The sequence below is a fragment of the Gopherus evgoodei genome, chromosome 10, assembly GCF_007399415.2.
Source record: "Gopherus evgoodei ecotype Sinaloan lineage chromosome 10, rGopEvg1_v1.p, whole genome shotgun sequence".
In the NCBI taxonomy this organism is placed as follows: domain Eukaryota; kingdom Metazoa; phylum Chordata; order Testudines; family Testudinidae; genus Gopherus; species Gopherus evgoodei.
Genome location: NC_044331.1, coordinates 27,457,722 through 27,480,493, shown reverse-complemented (window position 1 = coordinate 27,480,493; position 22,772 = coordinate 27,457,722). Strand labels below are relative to the sequence as shown.

Genomic DNA, 22,772 nt, shown 5'->3' with positions numbered 1-22,772 from the left:
CCTCTCGAGGTCCCTTCCAGTCCTGTGATTCTATGCAGCTCCTCAGGTAAATGGTATCGTCAATGTCCAGTCAACAATGCAAATTCAAATAAAGCTTTTGTCTGACCAGATGATTTTCTAACTTTTTGCAGCCATGTGCTGGGCCTCTAAATTTTTACTGGCATATTATGTCAAGGAGGGGGAGTAACAGACCTGCCCTCTGGAAAATGGGAGAAGGCTTCTGACCCCATTATTCCCCAAACCATTTTTTTCAATTGTTGGAGTGGCTGGCCATAAAAACAGTTCTGCACTCCCCAGTGTAGATACTTTGGAGAAAATGTTGTGGGTTTTGAGGATGGATTGAGGTTAAATAGGGAACAATAATACCCTAAAATGAGTGAATAGAGTTGATAACCAGAGCTTTAAAACACAGCTTTTGAACATGAAGTCTCTTTATTCACAATCACAGCCATATAAAAATCAGAGAATGCTTTGAGCTAATTTGACACATTCCATTTACATTGATAAAACAGGAAACTGGATTTTCAAAGAGAGGACTTGATAATGATACTGACTAGCATAAACTAAATAGTGTGGAAGTAGAATACATCTAACCATCTTCATTAGAGAAAGACAGCCCACTCCTCACAGCCTGTCTGACTTTGAACTCAGTCTGGATCTCAGAGCTCCGTGCAGTTTGAATCTGGGGTCTGGCTTTGGATCTATTTCTAATGTTAATGACTGTTTTTGTGAGATGACTTGAAGCCACCAAAACAAAAATTGCTCCCTTTTAGAGGATGAAATTCATCCTGTGCAGAGTGCCCACACAAGGCCTCTTATGAACTTAAGTAGTGCATAGGACTTGTCTGCATGACGCAAGCCTTGTGCTGCTGGCCCTCTGCCCAAGGATGAAATTCACCCAGAGAACATAGCAAGAGACATTTGGATGAATAATCTAGTTTAGGTTTTAAATAGATTCCATTAAGATTAATCGATTGGTTTGAAAACCTACTTGGAGCATTATAGCTATGAAGAACCTGAGCAGAAGTATCAATATTGTCTTTTGGACTAGAGCTCAAGACAGAGATTTCTTACCTTTTGTCAACATGTTATCTACTATCAATCCTCACCACTTGCATATCCTTTCACAGCTGTCCAGTTAATATCCAGATACAAAATTAGGTACAAACCACTTCAATTAACTTTTGGGCAATTCTGATATTGTTTTTTCTAAAGCATAATCTTTTCAGCACGTACCTTTTTTAAGTATATGGCTGTAATGAGTGAATTTGTTTCTTTACATGGTAACGCAGTACTGGACCACTTAACTGTCTCTGTGCAGGCAGTTTTGTGACGCAGTGCCTCATCCATTAGTGGTTAGTTAGATTACTTGACTTATGGATTGTATGGATTGAATTAGCAAATCAGTGTATCATCCCATTACAATTTCATCTAGGAGAAAACTTGACCTGAAAACCGCAGAAAAAAAAACAGCATTTTTTTCCCTGAGGAAAGTAAGTAATTTAAGTCCCAGATTTTGAAATAATCAGCCTTTCCTTCAGGGGAAGAAATCCTTTTTGGACTTGTTTTCTGTGCAGGTCATGTAAATTATGAACTGTGTACTTTAATTGAGGCACACAGTGTTTGCAGAATGACCTATATAGTCATTCTGCTTTAAATCTGAACAAGGTGCTGATCGCAAATTTTCTTCTTTCTCCATATTGGAAAGTTCATATTTCTCATACATATCAGTGTCTTCTTCCAGATGTGTATCTGAATGGTGAATTTCAATAAAAATAATATAGGTAAAGGCTCCAATTACTCCTCCCATCATAGGTGCAATGGTAGGAACCCACCACCAGTTATTTCCAGCCCTGTAAGAAAGAAAAGCAGAATTACTATTCACTATGTTGCTAATACTGATCTGTTGTTTAGAAGCTAAGTTAGAAATGCTGTATAGTGGTATTGACTTTACTGCAATATTTCTTATAGCTAAAATGCCTATTACAGTGAGGTTTTTGTACCATATCTTTTAGGCCTTGGCTACACTGGTGCTTTACAGCGCTGCAACTTTCTCGCTCAAGGGTGTGAAAAAAACACCCCCCTGAGCGCTGCAAGATACAGCGCTGTAAAGTGCCAGTGTAAACAGTGCCCCAGCGCTGGGAGCGCGGCTCCCAGCGCTGCAAGCTAATCCCCATGAGGAGGTGGAGTACGTGCAGCTCTCCCAGCGCTGGCGCCGCGACCACACTCGCACTTCAAAGCTCTGCTGCAGCAGCGCTCCCGCGGCAGCGCTCTGAAGTTTCGAGAGTAGCCAAGCCCTTACTGTGGTAAATGTTTACTTTGACCTAATGTTTCTGTAGATTGGTGACAACTGTTATTTTCCTGTGCACACTCTGGTTGAAATATGCTAACAACCCCCTGGGCCTTAGGTCTGAGTACTGTATATATTCTTTAGAAAATAAGGCCTCCTAACTACCAGACCCTTAGGGGACAGGGAATTTGGGAAAGTTTGGATTTGTTGGCTTGTAGTGAAATTATATGAAACACATTTTTTGCACTACATCGTCAGATGACGAACACACTAATGGGCAGCTGGCAACATCAAGTGTGATGATTGCACAGGTATGTCTCAATTTTTCTGCTCATATGAGGAACGATTTGCAGGATCAGGCCCTATATTCACATAATATACAATGTTTTGCTCGAGAAGTAAAGTATATTTTGTGTGTCTTGAAGGGTATAGTTTAACATACTAAAGTGTAAAGTATATTATGCTTGACTAGAGTGGCCAAGATTCAAGTTTCATAACGCAGTTTATTATATCTGTTTAAGGTATGAGTTTTTTTCAGTAATAGTTAAAAAAGATACTGTCAAGTTTTATAGGCCTGAAACTGAACCTTCTTATAATGGCAATTCTCTGATGGAAAGTTTTGTAGAATCTAAGGGTGAAATTTTGGTTCCATTGAAGTCGACGGAAATTTTGCCATTGATTTCAATGGAACTGGGACTGGTAGGTAATAGCTATGTGTGTATCAGCAGCAGTAGTTTAATTCTGAGCACTGATCCCAGAGCTCTGATGATATACTCAGCTGTGCTGGTATAATGAGCTGTTTTGGCTCAATAACATGATATATCAATTGAAGATGTTATTCTCAAGCAGAAAAGAGTCACGTACATTTAACACATACTGGAAATAAAGAGGGAACATATTTTCCCCAAATACAAAAAGATAAATTAATTTGAGTGAGGATTTTATTGGAAGATGATTCTAGGAGATTACTACAAACAATGGCAAATCAAAATTTTAAATGATATGAATGTGCATGACAGCATAATTTTATGTGGAAGTGAATTTATGTTTAGCCACAGTACAAGTACAATGGTATTTGTTGCAGTCTTCACAATGTCCATTTCATGAAATTATTCTTCTTTTACTCATTCTTTATGCCATAGTCTGGAGTTTCTCCTCTGGAGTTGTTAAGATCTTGCTGGAGCAGAGGTGGGCAAACTACAGCCTGTGGGACTGTCCTGTCCCTTGAGATCCCAGCCAGAAAAGCTAGTCCCCGGCCCCTCCCCTGCTGTCCCCCCTTCCCCACAGCCTAAGCTCGCCATGCTACCAGCTCTCTGGGTGGTTGGGCTGCAAGCTCCTGCTGGGCAGCGCAGCGGCATAGCTGACTCCGGACATCCCCCGTGGGGGGCTGCACTGCGGGGGCAGGCAAGCAGGGATGGAGGTGCCGGTGGTGGGAGTGCTGCGAACATGGGCCGGAGGACTCAGGAGGAGCATCCGGCCGCCACGCAGCTGGCTGGAGAGAAGCGGCACTTTGAAGGGGAAACTGATGCTTCTCTCTGGCTGCATGGCTGCCCCTGCTCCTCCTGAGTCCTCCGTCCATGTTCGCAGGGCTGCATTCTGAAAGGGGATTTTGTGGGGGGAGGCTTGGTTAGGGGGTGGGGTCCCGGGCGGATAGGTCAGAGCACAAGGAGCGGGGGGGTTAATGGGTAGGGAATTCTGAGGGGGGGCAGTCAGGGAGTGGGAGGACAAGGTGTACTCAGTAGTCTTTGTTCTGTTGATCTACATATGATGGGTTTGGTCACAGATATCCCCTTGGGACTGTCACCTGATGTGCTAAAATTACCTCTGAGCTTGTTTTCCCTGCCAGCTTGGGACTCCAGAACCGTGTCTTGTTGATCCAGACACGCTAGCCTGCTGCAACCCAGATTCAGAGTATGGTCCATGCCCCTAAAGCTGCAGACTTAATGGAAAACAGTTCAGCTGGTACCTATCTCCAGCACCCAGACACCCAGCTCCCAATGGGATCCAAACCCCAAATAAATCCATTTTACTCTGTATAAAGCTTATACAGGGTAAATTCTTAAATTGTCTGCCCTCTATAACACTAATAGAGAGATATGCACAGCTGTTTTCTCCCCCAGGTATTAATCACTTACTCTGTGTTTTTTAATGAACAAAAGTGATTTTATTAAGTATAAAAAGTAGCATTTAAGTGGTTTCAAGTAATAACAGACAGAACAAAGTAAGTCACCAAGCAAAATAAAGCAAAAACACACATGTCTAAGCCTAATACATTAAGAAAGTGATTACAAGTCATCTCTCACACTCAGAGATGTTCTCATAAGCTTCTTTCACAGACTAGACTCCTTCCTAGTCTGGGCCCAATCCTTTCCCCTGGTACAGTCCTTGTTAGTTCCAGCAGACATTTCAGATGGTAAACAGGGGATTTCTCATGACTGGCCTCTCCTTGTCCTGCTCCACCCCCTTTCATAGCTTTGGCCCAATGTAGGAATCCTTTGTCTCTCTGGGTCCCCGCCCCTTCTTCTAAATGGAAAAGCACCAGGTTTAAGACGGATTCCAGTATCAGGTGACCTGTTCTGTGAGACCCCAGCCTACATTCTTCCAGGACTGGTCCACATGTACACAGAAAGGTTTGCAAGTAGACAGAGCCATTTACAGGTCATTGATTCTGAAGCCCCCTTAATGGCTTCCACTTAATATGTTTACATTAGTATTACAAATTTATATATTCTGCTAACTCCAGACATAGAAATAATACATGCAAACAAATAGGATGAACACACTCAGTAGATCATAAGCTTTGTAATGATTTGTATTGATACAAGAGACCTTTTGCATGAAGCATATTCCAGTTACATCATATTCACACTCATAAGCATATTTCCATAATACATTATGGAGTGCAGTGTCACACTACACATGCTAAACTCCATGTGTGTCTTGCATGTGTGTGCGTGTCCCTGTTCTAAACAAAGTCTGTGAAGATGGGACCCTAGTGCTTCCTATTTTATCTTCTCTAAATTATGGCCCTTACTTGCACTGGACAACTGGCATTTTCCCTTCTGCTAGGAGAGTGCAAGAGCAGATGTCCTGCAGCTGATTGCAAAGCTAAACTGAGATCAGGACATGCTTGAGTTATGAGTTGCCATTACCCTCTATGCTCCTCCTGAACCAGAGGCAAGTACTCTTTGTGCTGTCCCTTAGCTCCACTGATGCACATTTAGTTCTCCTGTTGCCCAGCATTCAGCTGTGCTGCCAGGTCAGAAGGAAATCATCCAGTTATGTCTTTGTGATAATAAAGTCTTTTCTCTCCCACTACTACTAAAGGGACACATTCTGCCCACTGTATTCATGCAACTGAAAACTAAGGGAGCTTGCAGGTAGTTTCCTTTGCTGCAGCTAGTGATTCCCTCAGGACGAAAGAATTCACAGTAGATGCAGAGCTGACAAAGCCAATGCCTATGCTTTCTTATCTGCAGCTCAGGGAGCATGGTATAGGTGGGGGAGTGGGAGTGGTTGAAGTACACTGCACTCTGGTCATCCCCAGCTAGTTCATGGTCCTTTGGGGAGCTGGGGCAGAGAATCAGGGAGGTGTAATTAGCTCAGTAACAGCTCCTCACTTTGCTACACCCAAAACTGTGCACAGCAGAAAATCTGCCCCATTGGGACAGCTCTCATAAGTAGGGGTCCAGCAAATTCGCAGAAAATCATGTCATGGATGAAGAATCTGGTTTCAACTATGAAATCTGGTCTCTGATCACCCAGCTCTGAAGGCAGAGTGGCAGCTGCTGGTCAGGCACCCAGCTCTGAAGGCAGCGCCGTGGCCAGCCCACCTTACTTCTCTGCTGCTGCTGGCAGCAGTGCTGCCTTCAGAGCTGGCACTCGGACAGCAGCCACTGCACTCGTGCTGCCTAGCTTCAGGAAGTGGTGCTGCCAGCAACAACAGAGAAGTAAGGGTGTCAATACCATGCCCCCTCCTCAAAAAAAAGGTTTGCAACCTCCTTTTGGGTCAGGGCCCCCAGTTTGAGAGAGGCTGTGGAGAAATCACACATTTTTTGTGGGTTGGTCATGGCATAAATAGCAAATTTTGTGGATATGATGCATGGTGTAACACATCTGCAAAATTTGCTATTTATGCCATGACCAACCCACAAAAAATGTGATTTTTTTCTCTGATTTAAGTAGATTTCCTACTCATAAGTAAAATAAGTAGGGATTTGGTCCAGTATCCCCCATCTGTAATAGAACTGCAAATTAAAAAAAAATGGGTGTGGTTAATCAGAAAATCTGGGCTGCAACTATATGGGATAAAATATATTAAACAAAATCCTGTGGAGATTTTTAAACATGGGGCAGCTGCATCATAGAGAGAACATTACACGTATGAGCGGCAATTAACTACGGTATGTTACACTTTAAAGGGAAACTCTCAGGTTCAAATCTAGTCATTTTAAAAAGAGTTCAACATTGTACAGAGTGCTTAAGCCCCCTTGCCCATTTTGATTGTTTTACAGTCACATTTTCTTTGTTTTAAAAATGCTTGTCCTCTCCCCTGTTGCTGTTTGAAAGTTTCCCAACAACAGGAGAAACTGGCTAGTTGAAGGTACATGCACAGAGAACCTAAGGCTATTAAGAGCAGCAAAGAGTCCTGTGGCATTATAGACTAACTGACGTATTGGAGCATGAGTTTTCGTGGGTGAATACCCACTTTGTCGAATGTATGTAAGGCTATTAATGCACCTTCTGACACATCTCTCACCTTTTGAAGTAGGATATTGAAGTTAGAATAATTCTGATTTGATTTTTCAGAGAATTCAAACAGTTTAAATTCCGGGAATTTCTGGAAGCTCCTTCACATTTTAAAACAAATGCAAAATGATGCACAAAATCTCACTGTACACAAGACCTTATGTAGTTCTTTTGGACTTCTCTAGAACAGAAGTTGGTTTAGTTAATGCTGTTTGCGTCACTCAAACTAGGCATGTCAGCAGAGATGTGTGTAGATGGTAGATATCTGAATGCTATCTATAACTTTTAAATAGGAGAAGCTGATAGCCGATAAACCCCTGAAGCTTCAGTATGGAAATATTAGGACTGATCTCTTGGAGCTAGCCGCCAGAGGGCACTATTACTATATAATATAACTAAAAAATCCCCAACACATTTTAAATCAGATAAAGGAATTCTGATCTGAAGAAGGGCTCAGTGTGGCTTGAAAGCTTGTCTCTTGTACCAACAGAATTTGGTCCAATAAAAGATATTGCCACACCCACCTTGTCTCTCTAAAGGAATTCAAAGGCAGTTTCAGGGGAGTCTAAATACACTGCAAATGTAATATTGAAAGGAACAGTACTGGTTGCACAGCTCATGCAGAACTTTCAGTCTGCTAGTCAGTGCTTACCTAGCCTTTCGGAATCATCGTGGGCCCTGGTTAAAAAGGAAGGTATGATAAACATGGGGGGGAGGGGCGGAAATTCCACTGCTGCTAGATAGTTTCAGATACTGTAGTAAAATATTCATCTGTAGCAATGTCCCTCATCACCTCTTCACATTTTGTTAACCCGGCAGCTAATCAACTGCAAGGTCAAGCATTTGTACCTGAATCTCTGGCTTTTTTTTTCCTCACTGTAACCAGAACTGTTAGTGGAAACCATGTTTAAGTATGGCTTTTAGGAGGCTCTAGCATTATTGCCCTGTTCAGGTGGCTAAACCTTGAAAACTTTGGCTTTCCATTGATACAGTAGCCTTCAATAGGACCTACTTGTTTGAGTAAGTTATCCGAACTGTACTACAGACAACCTTCTCTGTCCCCTTCTGAAGTATACAGAATGGTTTGACAACACAATTCTAACATGGGTTAGGCAAAACCAAAGCTGTCCACAGTGATTAGAGAAATCCTGCCACTGATCTGCTTACAATATTATTCAGACTTTAGCATATGCAAGACCTTACCCGTATTCTGCAACCAACATACTGTACCTAAGTTTCAGCCCAGTTATGTAACACTCCATTTAACCTTCTGTACTCCAACTTGGAACTATGTTGTAAATGGGTAAGGGAACAAGCGTGTTGTAACTGGCTCCCCAGTTACAGCTGTAGGGTAAAGCTGTAGAGAGGAAGCTGTCCTACTTCATTTGTATGTCTCTAGGACTGTTCAGATTATTTTTTCTCATGGTTTCAGAGATCTACTGCAATACATTCTATGCTCTCCCTTTTAAATGCTCAATATGGTCCTTACGGTGTGGACATATTTCCCACCTTACTATAAATCCCAAGCAAAACTAACAGAAATGATCTGAAACAGGTAACAAATGCATTTACTTCTGTTTTCCTGTAGATTTTAAAATAGAAATGTGTATGACACCTCATACAAGGAGAGGGGAGTTCCTAGAGAATCAGTGATTAGATTACTGCATGACAGGGCTTCCCAACCTTCTCCAGCAAAATTGCCTATTTATAATGAAAGTTTTTTTCCCTGAATATGAAATCTTACACTGCATGTGCTCCATTTTTTTAATAAGGCAGTGTTGTCTAATGGATAGAGCACTGCCCTGGAACTCAGGAGACCTGGAATGGATTTCCAGCTCTGCCACTGGCCTGTTGGGTGACTCTGGGCAAGTCACTTCCCAGGCACTCTGTGCCTCAGTTTCCCGTATGGAAAATGGGGTAATGCTAGTGACCTCTTTTATAAATGCTTAGAGATCTATGGATGGAAAAACGTGCTATGTAAGAGTTGCATAGTAGTATTAAATGTCTTTGTATGGAATATTAGGGGCTGTGGATATTTATCTTGTAGATATCTAGGGGCTTTAAGTAGTTGTGTTGAGCACTTGGGATTCCTACTTGTAAATAATTAGCAATACAAAACTAACCAACCAGAGGAGCCTCCTCCTGAAGAAAGGTTTGAAAACAGTGCTGTTTGTGTATGTACAAAGCAGCACCTGGATACAACTGGATACAGGTGGGTGAGCTTTGCTTTTGGTATATGCACGTGGCTAACTGTGTGCCTAGCCAGCTCAGTTTGTGTGAACCAGGGATTTGAGAGTGCATGCTGAAATACAAACACTAAGGAGGTATCACACAGCCTAAAAATCAGGCCTTTAGATTTTTCAGATTTCTGCAATTACCTGCATTCAACTCTCAAAATAGTAGTCCAAGTCAACCTGCTCTATTTATGTTGTTTTCAGATTATTGTGGCCAGGTGGGTCACAGGATATTAACAAGATAAGGTGGGAGAGGTAATATCTGTTATTGGACCAACTTCTGTGAAAGAGACAAGCTTCCGAGCTTACACAGCGCTCTTCTTACCTTTCCCAGACCTGAAGAAGAGCGCTGTGTAAGCTCAGACTCGTCTCTTTCACCACCAGAAGTTGGTCCAATGAAAAGATATTACCTCACCCATCTTGTCTAATCTATCTCTGGCTTTTAGTGCACCTATCACTGCACTAATTGCTGACTTTCTGCAGCAGTTTTTGTTCTTCATGAAAACTGTTGTGGGAGAAGAAAGCATTTCCTTTATGGTATTTTCAGTGTTATCAGAGACCCCATAATATTTTGGGAGAGTCTGTCTGAAACTGTACCTGATATTTGAGGAAATGCAAGTTTTATTTTCTGGATGTGCTAAAAATCCTCATTAAGGCACAGTACTTACTTTATCACGTGTCAAACTTCAAGTACATGACTAGATTTCACTGGAACTATTTCATACGCCAGTGAATATGGTATGTGCTGAAGTACCAGGCTTGATCAGGGTCTTAATCTTTCAGCAGAGCAACACTTAACAGGGGTATATTCACATCCCACTGATGCAAGAATTACTTACGTGAATACTTCGAAACCCCATCCTGCTATAGCTGTGAAAATCCTTGGGCTTAGGTCCCTGGCTGGGTTCATGGCACAGCCACTGTTCATTCCCAAGGAACAAGTGAGCAGAAGGATTAGAAGTCCAACTGCAATTGGTTCCAAGCCCTTTGGTACACCCAAATTTTTGGTGTCAAAAATAGCAAAGACAACCAGAACAAGAAGAGCTGTTGAAATCACCTGTCCAATGAAAAGAAAATATATTGAATAAATACACACATAAGCTCTAAATAGAGAGGGGGCCATCTGGATCAGAATCTGAACTTCTCCAAAATTTGATGAAGTTTGGATTTGATGATCAAATTCATCCCATTACGGAGAGATGACAGAGCAGCCCAGTTGCAATCCTACTGTCCCTGAAGTTCAAGGTGTTAGGAATATGGTCTGGTTTGTCCCCTATTAGTAATAAGCATCCAAAATAAAAAAATCCAACTCCACCCAAATGTTCATCATTTGCAAACACATAATAGAAAGGTGCCCAAGCAATAATAGATATAAAAATACTGAAAAATGCAAACAGAGAAATGCAATGTAAACTGAAGCTGTTGGTACCTGGCAGATCACATTCCTTTATGCAATAATTTTGCCAGCACAAACCTAATTGCTTCATATTTCTGCTTTGCTCAGCAGTCCCTGTTGCACATTTTGATAGTCAACTAACACGGCTGCTACTCTGAAACCTGTATTTAAACACAGCATCCATGCACATTAAAAATGTTGCTACAGAATCATTTGCTTATGATGGGCTTAATCCCGCAGACTGTGTACAGGCAAAACTGCCATTATTCAGCCCAGTGTGCTTACATGGAAATGTATCCAGGGTTGCTTTACTTGCTGTCTAGGATGCTTCTGAAGAAGAAAAATCACCTTTCCCACCCCCTGAGTACTTCATACAGTCACAGCTAGCTCTGCTTGATTCTAGTTAACTTTATGTAAAGTGTGTGTGCGTACATAGACACAAAGGACGAGACTGTCTGAACAGAAAGCAAAGGACAAATCTTAGAAATGTAGAGAAGGAAGTGGCAAGATTTGTTTACAAGCTTGAACGAGTGGAGCATAGAGAGAGAGAGAGAGAGAGAGAGATGTCCCCCATGTCTGAGGACTCATCTACACTCAGGTTTTTGTAGTAATTTAGCTATTTCAGTTAAGAGTGTGATTTTTTTTTTTTTACCGATATCATTAAATTGGTACAACTCCTAATGTGGTAAGTTTTATATACCAGTATAAAGGTGACATGCTGATACAGCTTATTCCCCTAAATTTACAGTTTAAAAAAAGAGTGAGAGAACCTTTATTTTGGTATTACATCCAAAACCTACATTTAAAGATCAATAAGTTTATAAAGCTAAGCACTCAAAAGTTAGGAAATGCTGGAATTTTCATTGCCTGTACAACCTTAATTTGGGTCTTTTGTGCATATGACTTATGACATAATTTTTAATAGAGCTGCATGGAGAAACTTTGACAAAACAGTTTTCTGTCAGAAAAGACAGTTCTGACAAAATCAAAATACTTTGCAAAGTTGAGTCAATTTCCCTAAAAGTTTATTTTGGAGAGAAACCTGTGTGAGGGGTGGAAGAAGGGGGGGAGTTCTGACAGTGTTGAAACATTCAATGTTGACGTTTTTGGAATGAAATTTTTTTATTTTATTTTTTTGCTTTGAAATGACTTTTCATTTTCAATTTTTTTGGTATATCATGTTTTTAATATAAAATAAAAAATTACTTTGTTGCAAAATATTGATCAATACACTACAGTTTTTTAAAAATTCTTTTGCAGAGAATTTTGAAATGTTCAGGTTTTGTTCAGATTTGAAATGAAGCCATGTTTTTAAAGTCTCAAAATCCTTCACCTAATGCAATTTCTATCCTTTTGACAGTTCTAGTCTTTACATAGATAATCACATGCTATTTTTCCACAGTGCTGGAGAAGGCAAACAGAGGGATTAGAGGCAGACAGTAGGTAAGAAACCACGCTGTCATTGAACGAGGAGAAAGTGAAGGTTTTGGAAGGGAAGGAGAAAGGTAGAAGTTGTGGTAGATCTTCTCAATTTTTCTTTAATCATAAAAAATGTGTGCGGAGCAGGGTGCAGTGAAGAGGCATCTATGAGGAAGTTAAAGGTAACAAATAAATGATTGCGGTTCTAGGAGTAAACTGCTATTTAGCCAGGGATAACATACATGTACCTACTGGGCCAGAACCCCAGCAGGTATAAATTGGTGTTCTCTTCTGGAGACAGTGGAGCAGTGCTGATTTGCATCAGCTGAAGATCTGGCTCAATACATTGACAAACATAAAATAATAGAAGAACTCCAAAGACTGTGCAGATAAGAATAGCTATTATCTGGGGTTTAACATGGCTCTCACTGCTGGAAAGAGCAATTTTAAAGAGTTTTGCTTGCAATCTGAATGAAATTTTCTCTCTACAAGCAGTAATATCTTGTCATTACTATAATGCATAACAAGGAGTGACCAAAATGATAAACTTGGCCATAGTTGTTAGATTTTTAATAGTTTTTTTTAATTGGCCAATTTAATGTTTTTCAACATTTTGTTTCTACAGTCAAAACAACAAATGTAACAAGACTAAATTTTTTTTGTTTTTTTTGTTTTTCTCTGGGTACTTACTTGATCTGCAAATCCACTTATCAGGGACAGATGTGGAGCTGGATAAGTTGCAAAAATATGTGCGGTTGCATTAGATCCTGTAACTATAAGCTCTCCACCACTGTAGTTCATGAATGCATCTACAGAAAACATATCCATTGCCTGGTTATGCTTACTTATCAACATTACATACAGTGGGAATTGCACATCACATTCTCATTTGGAAGCTATTGGATCCTGTTTTATTTATGGCCGAGGAATGATAAAACCACCTCCTCCATGTCTCATTTCTGCTCTTGTGCATTCAGGCACTGCAGTGCACCTCTTGTCTCTTATGGTCCATGTTTCAAATCCAGGCTCATGTGTTCCTTCTTTCTCATTGCTTGCCCCAGACCAGTGCTTGGAAAAGTGTCCTGGTCTTGAACACATTTATATTGTTCTGCAAAATGTTTCTAGACCTGACATGACATCTTCAGGTATCAGATTTCAGCAGCATTCTGATTTTACTGTTGTAAAACCATTCAGGTCACCAGCAGCCAGGGAATAATGCCACATTACTTTTTGCATTACATTACATTATACAGTCCCTTGCTGTGGTAAAGGAACATTTCTGAGAGATCTCTGGCCCCAAAGAGCTTGCATTCCCTGCTCTGTGTGAGGGCTTTACTTCAACCAACTGCCAGACATTTCTTCTGATACCCAAACGTCTGCCTGCCTGGAGAAAGGGAATCACTTCTCTCAAATGTTGCCATTCCCCAGCCAAAGAGTTCAGCTCCCTGGAAGGACCTGCTTGGTGGCATGGGAGTTGGTGCCTTATTACCCTTAATTTCTCTATCTAATTTACTGTTTCCCAAAGTCTTCAGAGTTACATTTCTTTTCCAAATTGTAGTCCTCCTAAAAGAAGGGCTAAAGCCTAAAAGAAATGACTCTCATTTTCCTAGCCATCCAACCTACTTTTTCTTCCAAATAGCAGACAGAACATGGTTAGTTCTCTCATCTTTTTATCTGTACGTAAGGTATTACCACTTCTAGCATTGGTCTTCATTATGGCCAAGATTTTGTAAAGTGACTTGTGATCGATTCTTGGGTGCTAAACCTGAGACACTTTATAGGGACCTGATTATCAGGATGTGCTAAGCACCCACCTTGTGAAAGGCAGGTCTCTTTAAGGTCTTTCAAGTCAGACATCCAAAATCACCCCTCAGTTCTGAAAATCTTGGCTGAGAAAGGAATATCTCCTTGCCACACTACAGCTACAGCATGGTATTGTGGGGGAAGCTCATTAGGGCAGAAAGAAATGAGGACTCCATTATATATATCAAAATAAGGTATTTTAATGTAAAACTTCCTGTAATTTGACTTACAAAATTTGAGGTAACAAAATTCTGGTCCTAAAGATCCAGCTTTCCAGATCTCCTGCCTAGATCCTAACCTGGAATGAGCTTTTACTAGAACTGGCTCTAACTTAGGGTGGGCTCCAAGGCCATGGAAACCTGCATTAATAGTCCCTTTGCTCCACCTTTCTTTTGCTTCAGCAGTCAGCCCCACTCCGCTGCCCATGTGGTGGGGCAGGAGGTTCATAACCTTTTGTAGTGTGTCAACTATCTAAAAACAACTTGTCACCTTGGCACCCTGCCTGACCAGGAGGAAGGAAGGGGTCACCAACACCAGGGACCCATGAAAACAAACAATGAGAACAAACCGAGCATTGCTTTCTGTGCCACACTCCTGCCTTCAAGTGGTGCTACGGGAACATAGGAATAGCCTCACCTCTCTCAGAATGGAGGTCACTGGTAAGTATTGCTGGTGTTGGCTACAGCCGGGGGTGACCCAAAATGGTTTTAGAAACTTCTCAGACATAAGAGTGCCCAGGTCTCTACTTTTTTGTAATAAAAGGGCAAGCATAAGAAAAAACAACAACTCCACTGCGTACACCCCATGGTTGTTTTTTTCTTTCTAGCTTTGTGTAGAGTTGAGATTAGTTTAACTGCAAATGGCTTTTGGATTAGCCCTTGACTAGTTGACCCCTCCTCAGGCTTCCTGCTTCTCATTAGTGGATGGTTCCATCACAACTATCTACGAATAAAAAGGGAAAGGAAAACTTTTTAACTGTGCCTTACTTTTGTTTAATTCTGTATATCTTTAAAAATTCCATATGTACATCAGTCAGATTATCACAGAATCCTGTTGTGTGAAGTACCATCTCTCTCTGGGACATCATTGGTAGTGAAGGAAAATAACATAGGCAAGTGATGTGGAGTAAAATTATAAAAAGCACCTAAACCCCACTGATTTTCATATAGGCTTTGGCTCCTAAGTGCCTAAATCACTTTTTAAAAAGAATGAGGAGTACTTGTGGCACCATAGAGACTAACATATTTATTTGAGCATAAGCTTTCATGGGCTAAAACCCACTTCATTGGTAACAGCCCAGCTTAACTGATTACTCTCGTTATAGTTAGCATGGCAACACCCATTTTTTTGTGTCCTCTGTGTATATATATATCTTCCTATTGTTTTTTCCACTGCATGCATTCGATAAAGTGGATTTTAGCTCACGAAAGCTTGTGCTCAAATAAATATGTTAGTCTCTATGGTGCCACAAGTACTCCTCGTTCATTTTGCTGTTACAGAGTAACCTGGCTACCACTCTGAAACTGTCACTTTTTAAAATGAGACTTAGGCTCCTAAGTCACTTTGGTGCTTTGGAAAAGTTTATCTGGCTTCAGGGACCACAAGCAATAGTATAATGGGTGGGGCATATAAGGGTGTAGGGATTGAACAAGGACTAAAGGAGAGAGAGAGGAAAGGGCCTAGGAAAATTGGAGAAAAAAGAGTTCCTGTAATCCTAGATCCTAGGAGACAGTAACAGAAAGCAAAGAAAAAGCTTTCATGAAATACAAACTCCTACAGAGATCAACAGAAGTAAGGATGGGGCCACAGAAGCATGGAGTGAGTCCTTTTAAACAAGAAGCAGTGGTTAAAGAAATGACCTAGTCCTGGAGGATTTATGTAGCCAGGGAGGACTATAAATATACAATCTGATATTTTATTTTCTATTATGCCTCAACATGTCATAGAGAGAAGCATGGTCCAGATAGAGTGGGGAATAAGAAATTCCTGCACTCTAGTCTTGCACCTACTATATGATCCTCTGCCTCAGTTTCCATCTCTGAAATAGGGTTAATACCTAGCTCAGAGAGGTGGTCTGAGATTTAGTCAGGTGGGACTTGATCTCCCAGTCTGTAGCCTCACTGAACAATGTTGGTGTTACTCGCATAAAAGCTGTTGGATCAGTCCTTCAGTATTTCTAAAGTCCTTCCAGGAGGAGAAGCCCTATATACATGCTAAGAATTAAATAAGCAAAAGTCTTTGTGAGAAATACATATTCTTGGAGTATCTAATTTCCCAAGAATGAGTCATTTTTCTACATTTCAGAATTTTTTCTGTTTTCTGAAATGTAAGTGTCGAACACTTGGGAGGTCAGAGCCTTCCCTCTTAGTTCTTCCTTTCTCTTTTGTGACATAGGCCCAGTCCTACAATGAACTGGGTATGGCAGACCTCTGTGCCTGCTTGGAACTCTTTGAAGCATCAGGGTGTCAGAGATTTCCTTACTTCTAGCAACTCCTATAGGTGTGTCTACTATATACTCACCATAATAAATCCCAAAGACAGCTGCTGCTCCAACGAATGCTCCCAGGAATTGTGCTAATATATAAAAAGGTAATTTGGTCCATTTCAACCTTCCAGTTGCACACATGGCTAATGAAACAGCTGGGTTTATGTGACCACCTGAAAAATAAATCACAAAATACCAATAATATAGATAACACAGAGAAAGTGGAGTGTTTGTAAAAATGTGAGCACTTTTGAACACTAGACTATGTGCCTAGGTTTGCTGGAGAAGGAGTTATTTTGCTATCTCTCACTCTTCTCAGTATTTGTGGGGAAGGGGAGTCAGTAGAATGTTGGTAACTGTTCATTCTGCTTCCCAAGCATTTATTAAGATTAAGAAGTAACGTTGACTTGGTCATGCTGCAAATCTTGATGTGGATTCTGGGCTACATCTGAGCTGCACTCAGGAGAAGGTGGCATTAAGTCATCTTCATGTTCCCCTCTTTAATGCTGGAGCTAGGTGAGAACTGAGCCTTCCCTGGCATAAAGTAAAATCACCTCAGGCTGCTTAGGTGTGCTGACTAGAGGCTATCTGGAATTGAGATCACCACTGAATAGATGCACCCTTACCCCTCACTGGTGAATAGACGCACTCTACCCCTCACTGTACCCTTACCCCTAACCAAACCCGTATGCTGAGTTCAGGAGGGTGTGTGGCCAGGGAGCTGCTGTGGTGATCCTGTGTAAGCAGAGGGACCTATTTTTAACTATTTAGGAAGTGCTCAGATGCATTTGTGACAAGGACCATGTGAGTACCTAGATATTTAGGAAGGATGAGATTTCTCCAATAGCTGAGTTAACTGTGACAACCTCATTATCAAAATCTGAATTGTGTTGTTTATTACGTCATGTTATCCACTTCCCTCAACACCTTTCAATCTGCATTGGGGAAAAGCGTTAAATGCCTCTGTAAACCTCATTATAGCTGGATGTGCAGTAGATGCTTAAGAAATGCATATTTCTAGTTACAGTAATATGTAGACTTCAAGATATTCTAACATGTAAATATGATGAACTTGGATTTTGCTCCAATATAGAATATGCCATGTGGTAACTTCCAGGTAAAGCCACATTCAGAGATATATTGAGACAAGAAAAATGGTGGCCATTGTCTTTGATAAAATGTATATAAGAAAGTGACCTTTGTCAAAAGATAGCAATGGAGAAAGGTTTTCTCTCTGCTATTTCCATGTTTACTTGCACTGTGTTATCATCTTGTGAAACATAGGCACATATGACACGTGAACAGATAAACACAGATAACAAGTAGGATAAAGACCTCCCTTGTATCCTTTCCAAAACTGTCACCAGTCTAGAATGAATTCTGAACTCCTCTAATGCTTCATCATAGAGCTAATAGATGGATGGGAGCTTATTTAACAATCTTTCATGCAAATTTCATATGTCCTTGTCTTATCTTTCCTTTTCCTTGTTCTGTCTGAAATGAACAATTTTCTTTTCTTTCAACAATCCCACACTTGTGCTTAGCGAGTACATGCAGGGGAGACGATTATAACCTGGAAAAGAAGCCGCATGCAGGGGAGACGATTATAACCTGGAAAAGGAGCTCATTAGAAATGGCTGATAAAATTAGATCTGCAATGGGCTAGTCTACTGGATGGATTTGCCACTGACTTGGGAGAGACTCAAGATTGTTGGTCTTTGAGCCAGCTACTGCTCCTTCAACTGATGAAATAGCAGCACTGACAGGCTTTGGAAAGAGTCGTTTCCATTCTAATTCAGCCAGAAGGATGAGGAAGCATCAACAGTGAAATGAGGAAAAAATGTGGGGAGGGGAATTCTTAGGGCATTGACAGGGATGTAGACAGCCCTGGAATGATGGGAAAAAGGGACATTCCCTTAAAATGGCATCTAGAAGAAAGCTCAAATTATCCAGACCTTTAACCTTATGATACAGGGAATTAGAATTTCTTAAAGTACCAATGCAAAGGATGTCAGCAGCACTTAGCCATGGGAATGCAGGATTCCAGTGAGCCAGAGGGTTTATTAATGAGGCTATGTGGAAACGGATATTCTACAACATATACAAATAATTAGATGTTGGGTTGTCACATCCTATTGACACATCTGCTCTTTCCCAGAGAAAATTTGCTGCATGCAGAATCCCTTCTCAAAGGAAAAGCTTTGCAACCTTGCCACAGCTGAGCCCCATATATTTTAGGCAGGTCCAAATGAATATCCTTTAAATGTACAAAAAGTGAGATGTGCTTTCCAGGTTATTTTCATAGTGCTGCATTGGAAGACCTAACCTAACTGTATCCACATCACAAGCAACAGCTGTAGTTAATCCTTGCTCAGATTAGAACAGCATTCCTGACATACTGTACTACCAAATTAAGCTTGTGTGATACTATTGAATCACACTTATCTGTCTGAGTGAAGGTAATGAGATCTGGCTGTTTCACAATACACTGAACCACTTCTTGGTATGAACCTAGAAACATCCTCTCAGTCGGTTATCTCAATGTATTGTCTGCTTAAAAACACACTAGAGAGGAGAAAACAAACAGCCACAGCAATTCCTTCCAAGGCAACTAGATTTACATGCTTATTGCTAGGCTGAACTGCCCCTCGTTATCAGTGGTCACAGTTTCCTCAACCGAAACTAGAGGGCAAGGGAACCTTTAACTTTAACCCTGGCAGTCTCTTCTTCACTTGCAATTAATTTTGCTTAAGTTATAAACAAAAAATGCAAGCTTCCCTTTTAGGTGCGACAGCTAACTCAGAATAAACACTAGAGCTGAAAGCAGGCATACAAACGCTCCCAGGATCAATTTGGTCAGAGCCGAATGGGAGAATATAAGGGTATGGCTACACTTGCAGCTGTACAGTGTTGGGAGTTAAAGCTGTCTTCGTACAGCTGTGTAGGGAAAGCGCTGCAGTCTGGCCACATTGACAGCTAGGCAGCGCACTGTCGTGGCCACATTTGCAACGGTGTTAGGAGTGGTGCATTATGGGCAGCTATCCCACAGAGCACGTCTTCCCATTCTGGTGATGTGGGTTGTGAGAAGGGGGCGGAGGGGGTGGTGCATTCTGGTTCCTGTCCCAACGCCTTGTGATGCATCACTTCACATCCCAGCAATCCCTGTGTTTCCGTCCACATTTGGCGCCATCTTTCAACTGTTTCTGTGAAGCGTGATTCTGTGTTCCGTTTTGGTCTGCGGGAAATGGAGCCTGAACTGCTCAGGAGTATGCTGACGAGTCTCGCCAGCACATCATGTTTGACAGTGGAGCTATTCCTTAAGATCCAAAGTGACAGTGAGGCATCCGATGATAACGAATCACGTAACGTGTACGACACGAAATTGCTTGTGGCATTCACAGACATGCTCAGCACAGTGGAATGCCACTTTTGGGCTTGGGAAATAAGCACTGAGTGGTGGGAACACATTATCCTGCAAGTCTGGGATGACTAGCAGTGGCTGCAGAACTTTCGGATGAGAAAAGCCACTTTCATGGGACTGTGTGAGGCGCCCGCCTCACCCTGCAGCACAAGGACACGAGATTGAGAGCTGCTCTGCCAGTGGAGAAGCGGGTGGCTATTGCAGTCTGGAAGCTGGCAACTCCAGACAGCTACCGATCGGTCGCGAACCAGTTTGGAGTGGGAAAGTTGACCGTTGGAATCATGTTGATGCAAGTTTGCAGGGCCATTAATCACATCCTGCTAAGAAGAACCGTGACTCTGGGGAACGTGCAGGACATTGTGGATGGCTTTGCACAAGTGGGTTTCCCTAACTGTGGAGAGGCGATAGATGGGACGCATATTCCCATTCTGGCACCACCCCACCTAGCACCCAAGTACATTAATCGAAAGGGGCATTTCTCTATGGTTCTCCAGGCGTTTGTGGATCACCGTGGGCATTTCATTGATATTAACGCAGGCTGGCCTGGAAAGGTGCATGATGCACACATCTTTTGGAACACTGGCCTGTTCAGGAAGCTGCAGGCCGGGATTTTTTCCCCAAAGCGGAAGATCACAGTAGGAGACATCAAAATGCCCATTGTGATCCTTGGAGACCCTGCTTACCCGTTAATGCTGTGGCTCATGAAACCATACACAGGGAGCCTTGACAGCAGCAAGGAATGGTTCAACTACAGGCTGAGCCAGTGCCAAATGACTGTGGAGTGTGCTTTTGGCCATTTAAAAGGCCACTGGCGATCTACCGCAACGTGATAGACCACATCAATGCGCTATTCTGGATCTAGGCATGCATGCATGCAGCCCTAACCCTCCTCTCCCGAAAAATTTCCATCCTGAGAATAAAAGCCACTTACCGGGAACCTGCTCCTCTGTTTGTTTTCCACCAAGTACTGGCTGCTGCGACTGGCTACCTTCCTTCTGGCATGAGAGGAGCTCCTGGCTGCATGCCTCCAGGCACTCCTGGGTGTCTCACCCCACCCCAGTACCCTCACTCTCGCTTTCCTCCTCCTCCTCCTCCTCTCCCCACTCTGAAGTGTCCATGGTGGTCCTTAGAGTGGAGGTGGGGTCACCCCCAAGTATCGCGTCCAGCTCTTTGTAGAAATGGCAGGTCGTGGGGGCAGCACTGGAGTGGCGGTTTCCCTTGCAGTCTTTGAAGTAGGCACTCCGTAGCTCCTTCACTTTAACTGTGGACTGCAGTGCGTCCCAGTCATGGCCCCTTTCCATCATGGCCCTTGATATCTGCCCAAAGGTATCATAATTCCTGCAGCTGGGGCGCAGCTGAGACTGCACAGCTTCCTCCCCACAAACACTGATGAGGTCCAGCAATTTGCCAATGCTCCATGCTGGGGCTCGTTTGGCGCGTGGAGGCATGGTCACCTGGAAAGATTCACTGATTGCACTCCACACCTGGCTGAGCAAACAGGAAGGGGATTTTTAAAATTCCCGGGGAATTTAAAGGGTGGGTCTGATGGTTGGTCACCTGAGGCCAGGGCAGTAGAGTTCGAACTGATGAACAGAGTGGCTAGAACAGGCATTCTGGGATACTGCTGAATACTTCTGGAGGCCAATCACAGCGCTTTGGGTGCAGAGCAGCGCTATACTCTTTATTCCTCTCGTGGAAGTGGAGTACAATCAGCGCTGCAACTGCGGAGATACAGCGCTGTATGTGCCTTGCCAGTGTGGACGGGGAGTGAGTTACAGCGCTGTAAAGCCACTACCAGCGCTGTAACTCTCCAGTGCAGCTAAGGCCTGAGTGTGCTACATGTCAGTACTGTAAAGAATCACCTCAGTGACAGGCACATTAGAGATGCCTGGATGGATTCACTGATTTTATTTATATATAGACAAGTGGAAAGGTAGACAAAGAAACAAAGGGAAAGTCTCACAGTACAAGAGAATTATTATGGCTTTGCATGTTATTCCCGGATTATGAAGAACATCTGGCATGTTTAAACCTTTTCCTTGAATCCCTTCATCTTTTATTGATTTCTTTAATGCCTGATTCTTAAGTGACCAGACTGATGTTATTTTACAAATCGGAGGGGGAGGGGAAGAAGGCACAGAGGGAGCGGAGGAAGACACTTGCTACTTTACTGACCTGAGACCTCGATCTGTAGTCTAGCTCAGCTCCCCTTGCTGCAGACATGGGAAAGGGGATGGCAAAGGTGTATGTATGTCACCTTTATACATCGCTGATCCTAGGGCTGGCTAGTGATGCAAGTTAGAGCAATTTCAGGGTCACTCTAACTTGTACCCAGCTGAGAATCATTGTAGTAGCTGGGCACTGCTGGACTCTAGCAGCTTTTCCTGGCCATTACCCTAACATGGCTCCTATGCTGTCCAGGGAGCCCTCTCTGCTGAGGAAACCTCAGGGCAGTGGCTTAGCTGGTTTCTGACCTGGTGCAAAGCACTTATTGTAAGGACCAGGAACCCTAGGGGCCGTAGTGTTAAGTGTTTAAATCCAGAATGGAAACTGGTGGCTGAATTTATTAAATGCTGAAAGAGGAAAGTGTGGGGAGTGATGGGGTTAATGGAAGATCTGATCTATCCTTTGCTATAATGGTACAGACAGCAACTTGAAGTTGCTAAATGTATAACTGATAAGAATACCGTGAAACTGGACTATATATAAATCTGTGAAAGCTGTGGCATGAATGCTTCACACACAAAAATGACTTACCAGACACGCCCCCAGATACATACACTGCCATGGTGACTGCCATTGCAAATCCAACGGATACTGTTACAGTTCCACCCATGGCCCCTCGGCTAAGGACGGCTTGGGCAACAGACCCACATCCAAGCACCTGTAGTTCAGAAGGGAAAGGTAAAACATGAGCATGCTGGCCCCAAGCTGTATATGAGATCTAACTGGATAGTTTGTAACTCCTGCTTGCT

The 22,772-nt window shown here is 42.3% G+C and overlaps 1 protein-coding gene across 1 annotated transcript in view; it reads right to left on the bottom strand.

Moving 5' to 3' along the window:
* Positions 1 to 451: 451 nt before the first annotated feature.
* The window catches only part of AQP9 (aquaporin 9), a 45,329-nt gene continuing 23,008 nt past the window's right edge, over positions 452 to 22,772 (bottom strand). The window contains exons 2-6 of the mRNA XM_030578233.1: positions 22,555 to 22,681; positions 16,412 to 16,549; positions 12,779 to 12,897; positions 10,113 to 10,330; positions 452 to 1,853 (exon numbers count right to left, since the gene is read on the bottom strand). Coding sequence (XP_030434093.1) covers positions 1,604 to 1,853; positions 10,113 to 10,330; positions 12,779 to 12,897; positions 16,412 to 16,549; positions 22,555 to 22,681 — 852 coding nt within the window. The 3' untranslated portion in view covers positions 452 to 1,603. The remainder of the gene's footprint in view (positions 1,854 to 10,112; positions 10,331 to 12,778; positions 12,898 to 16,411; positions 16,550 to 22,554; positions 22,682 to 22,772) is intronic.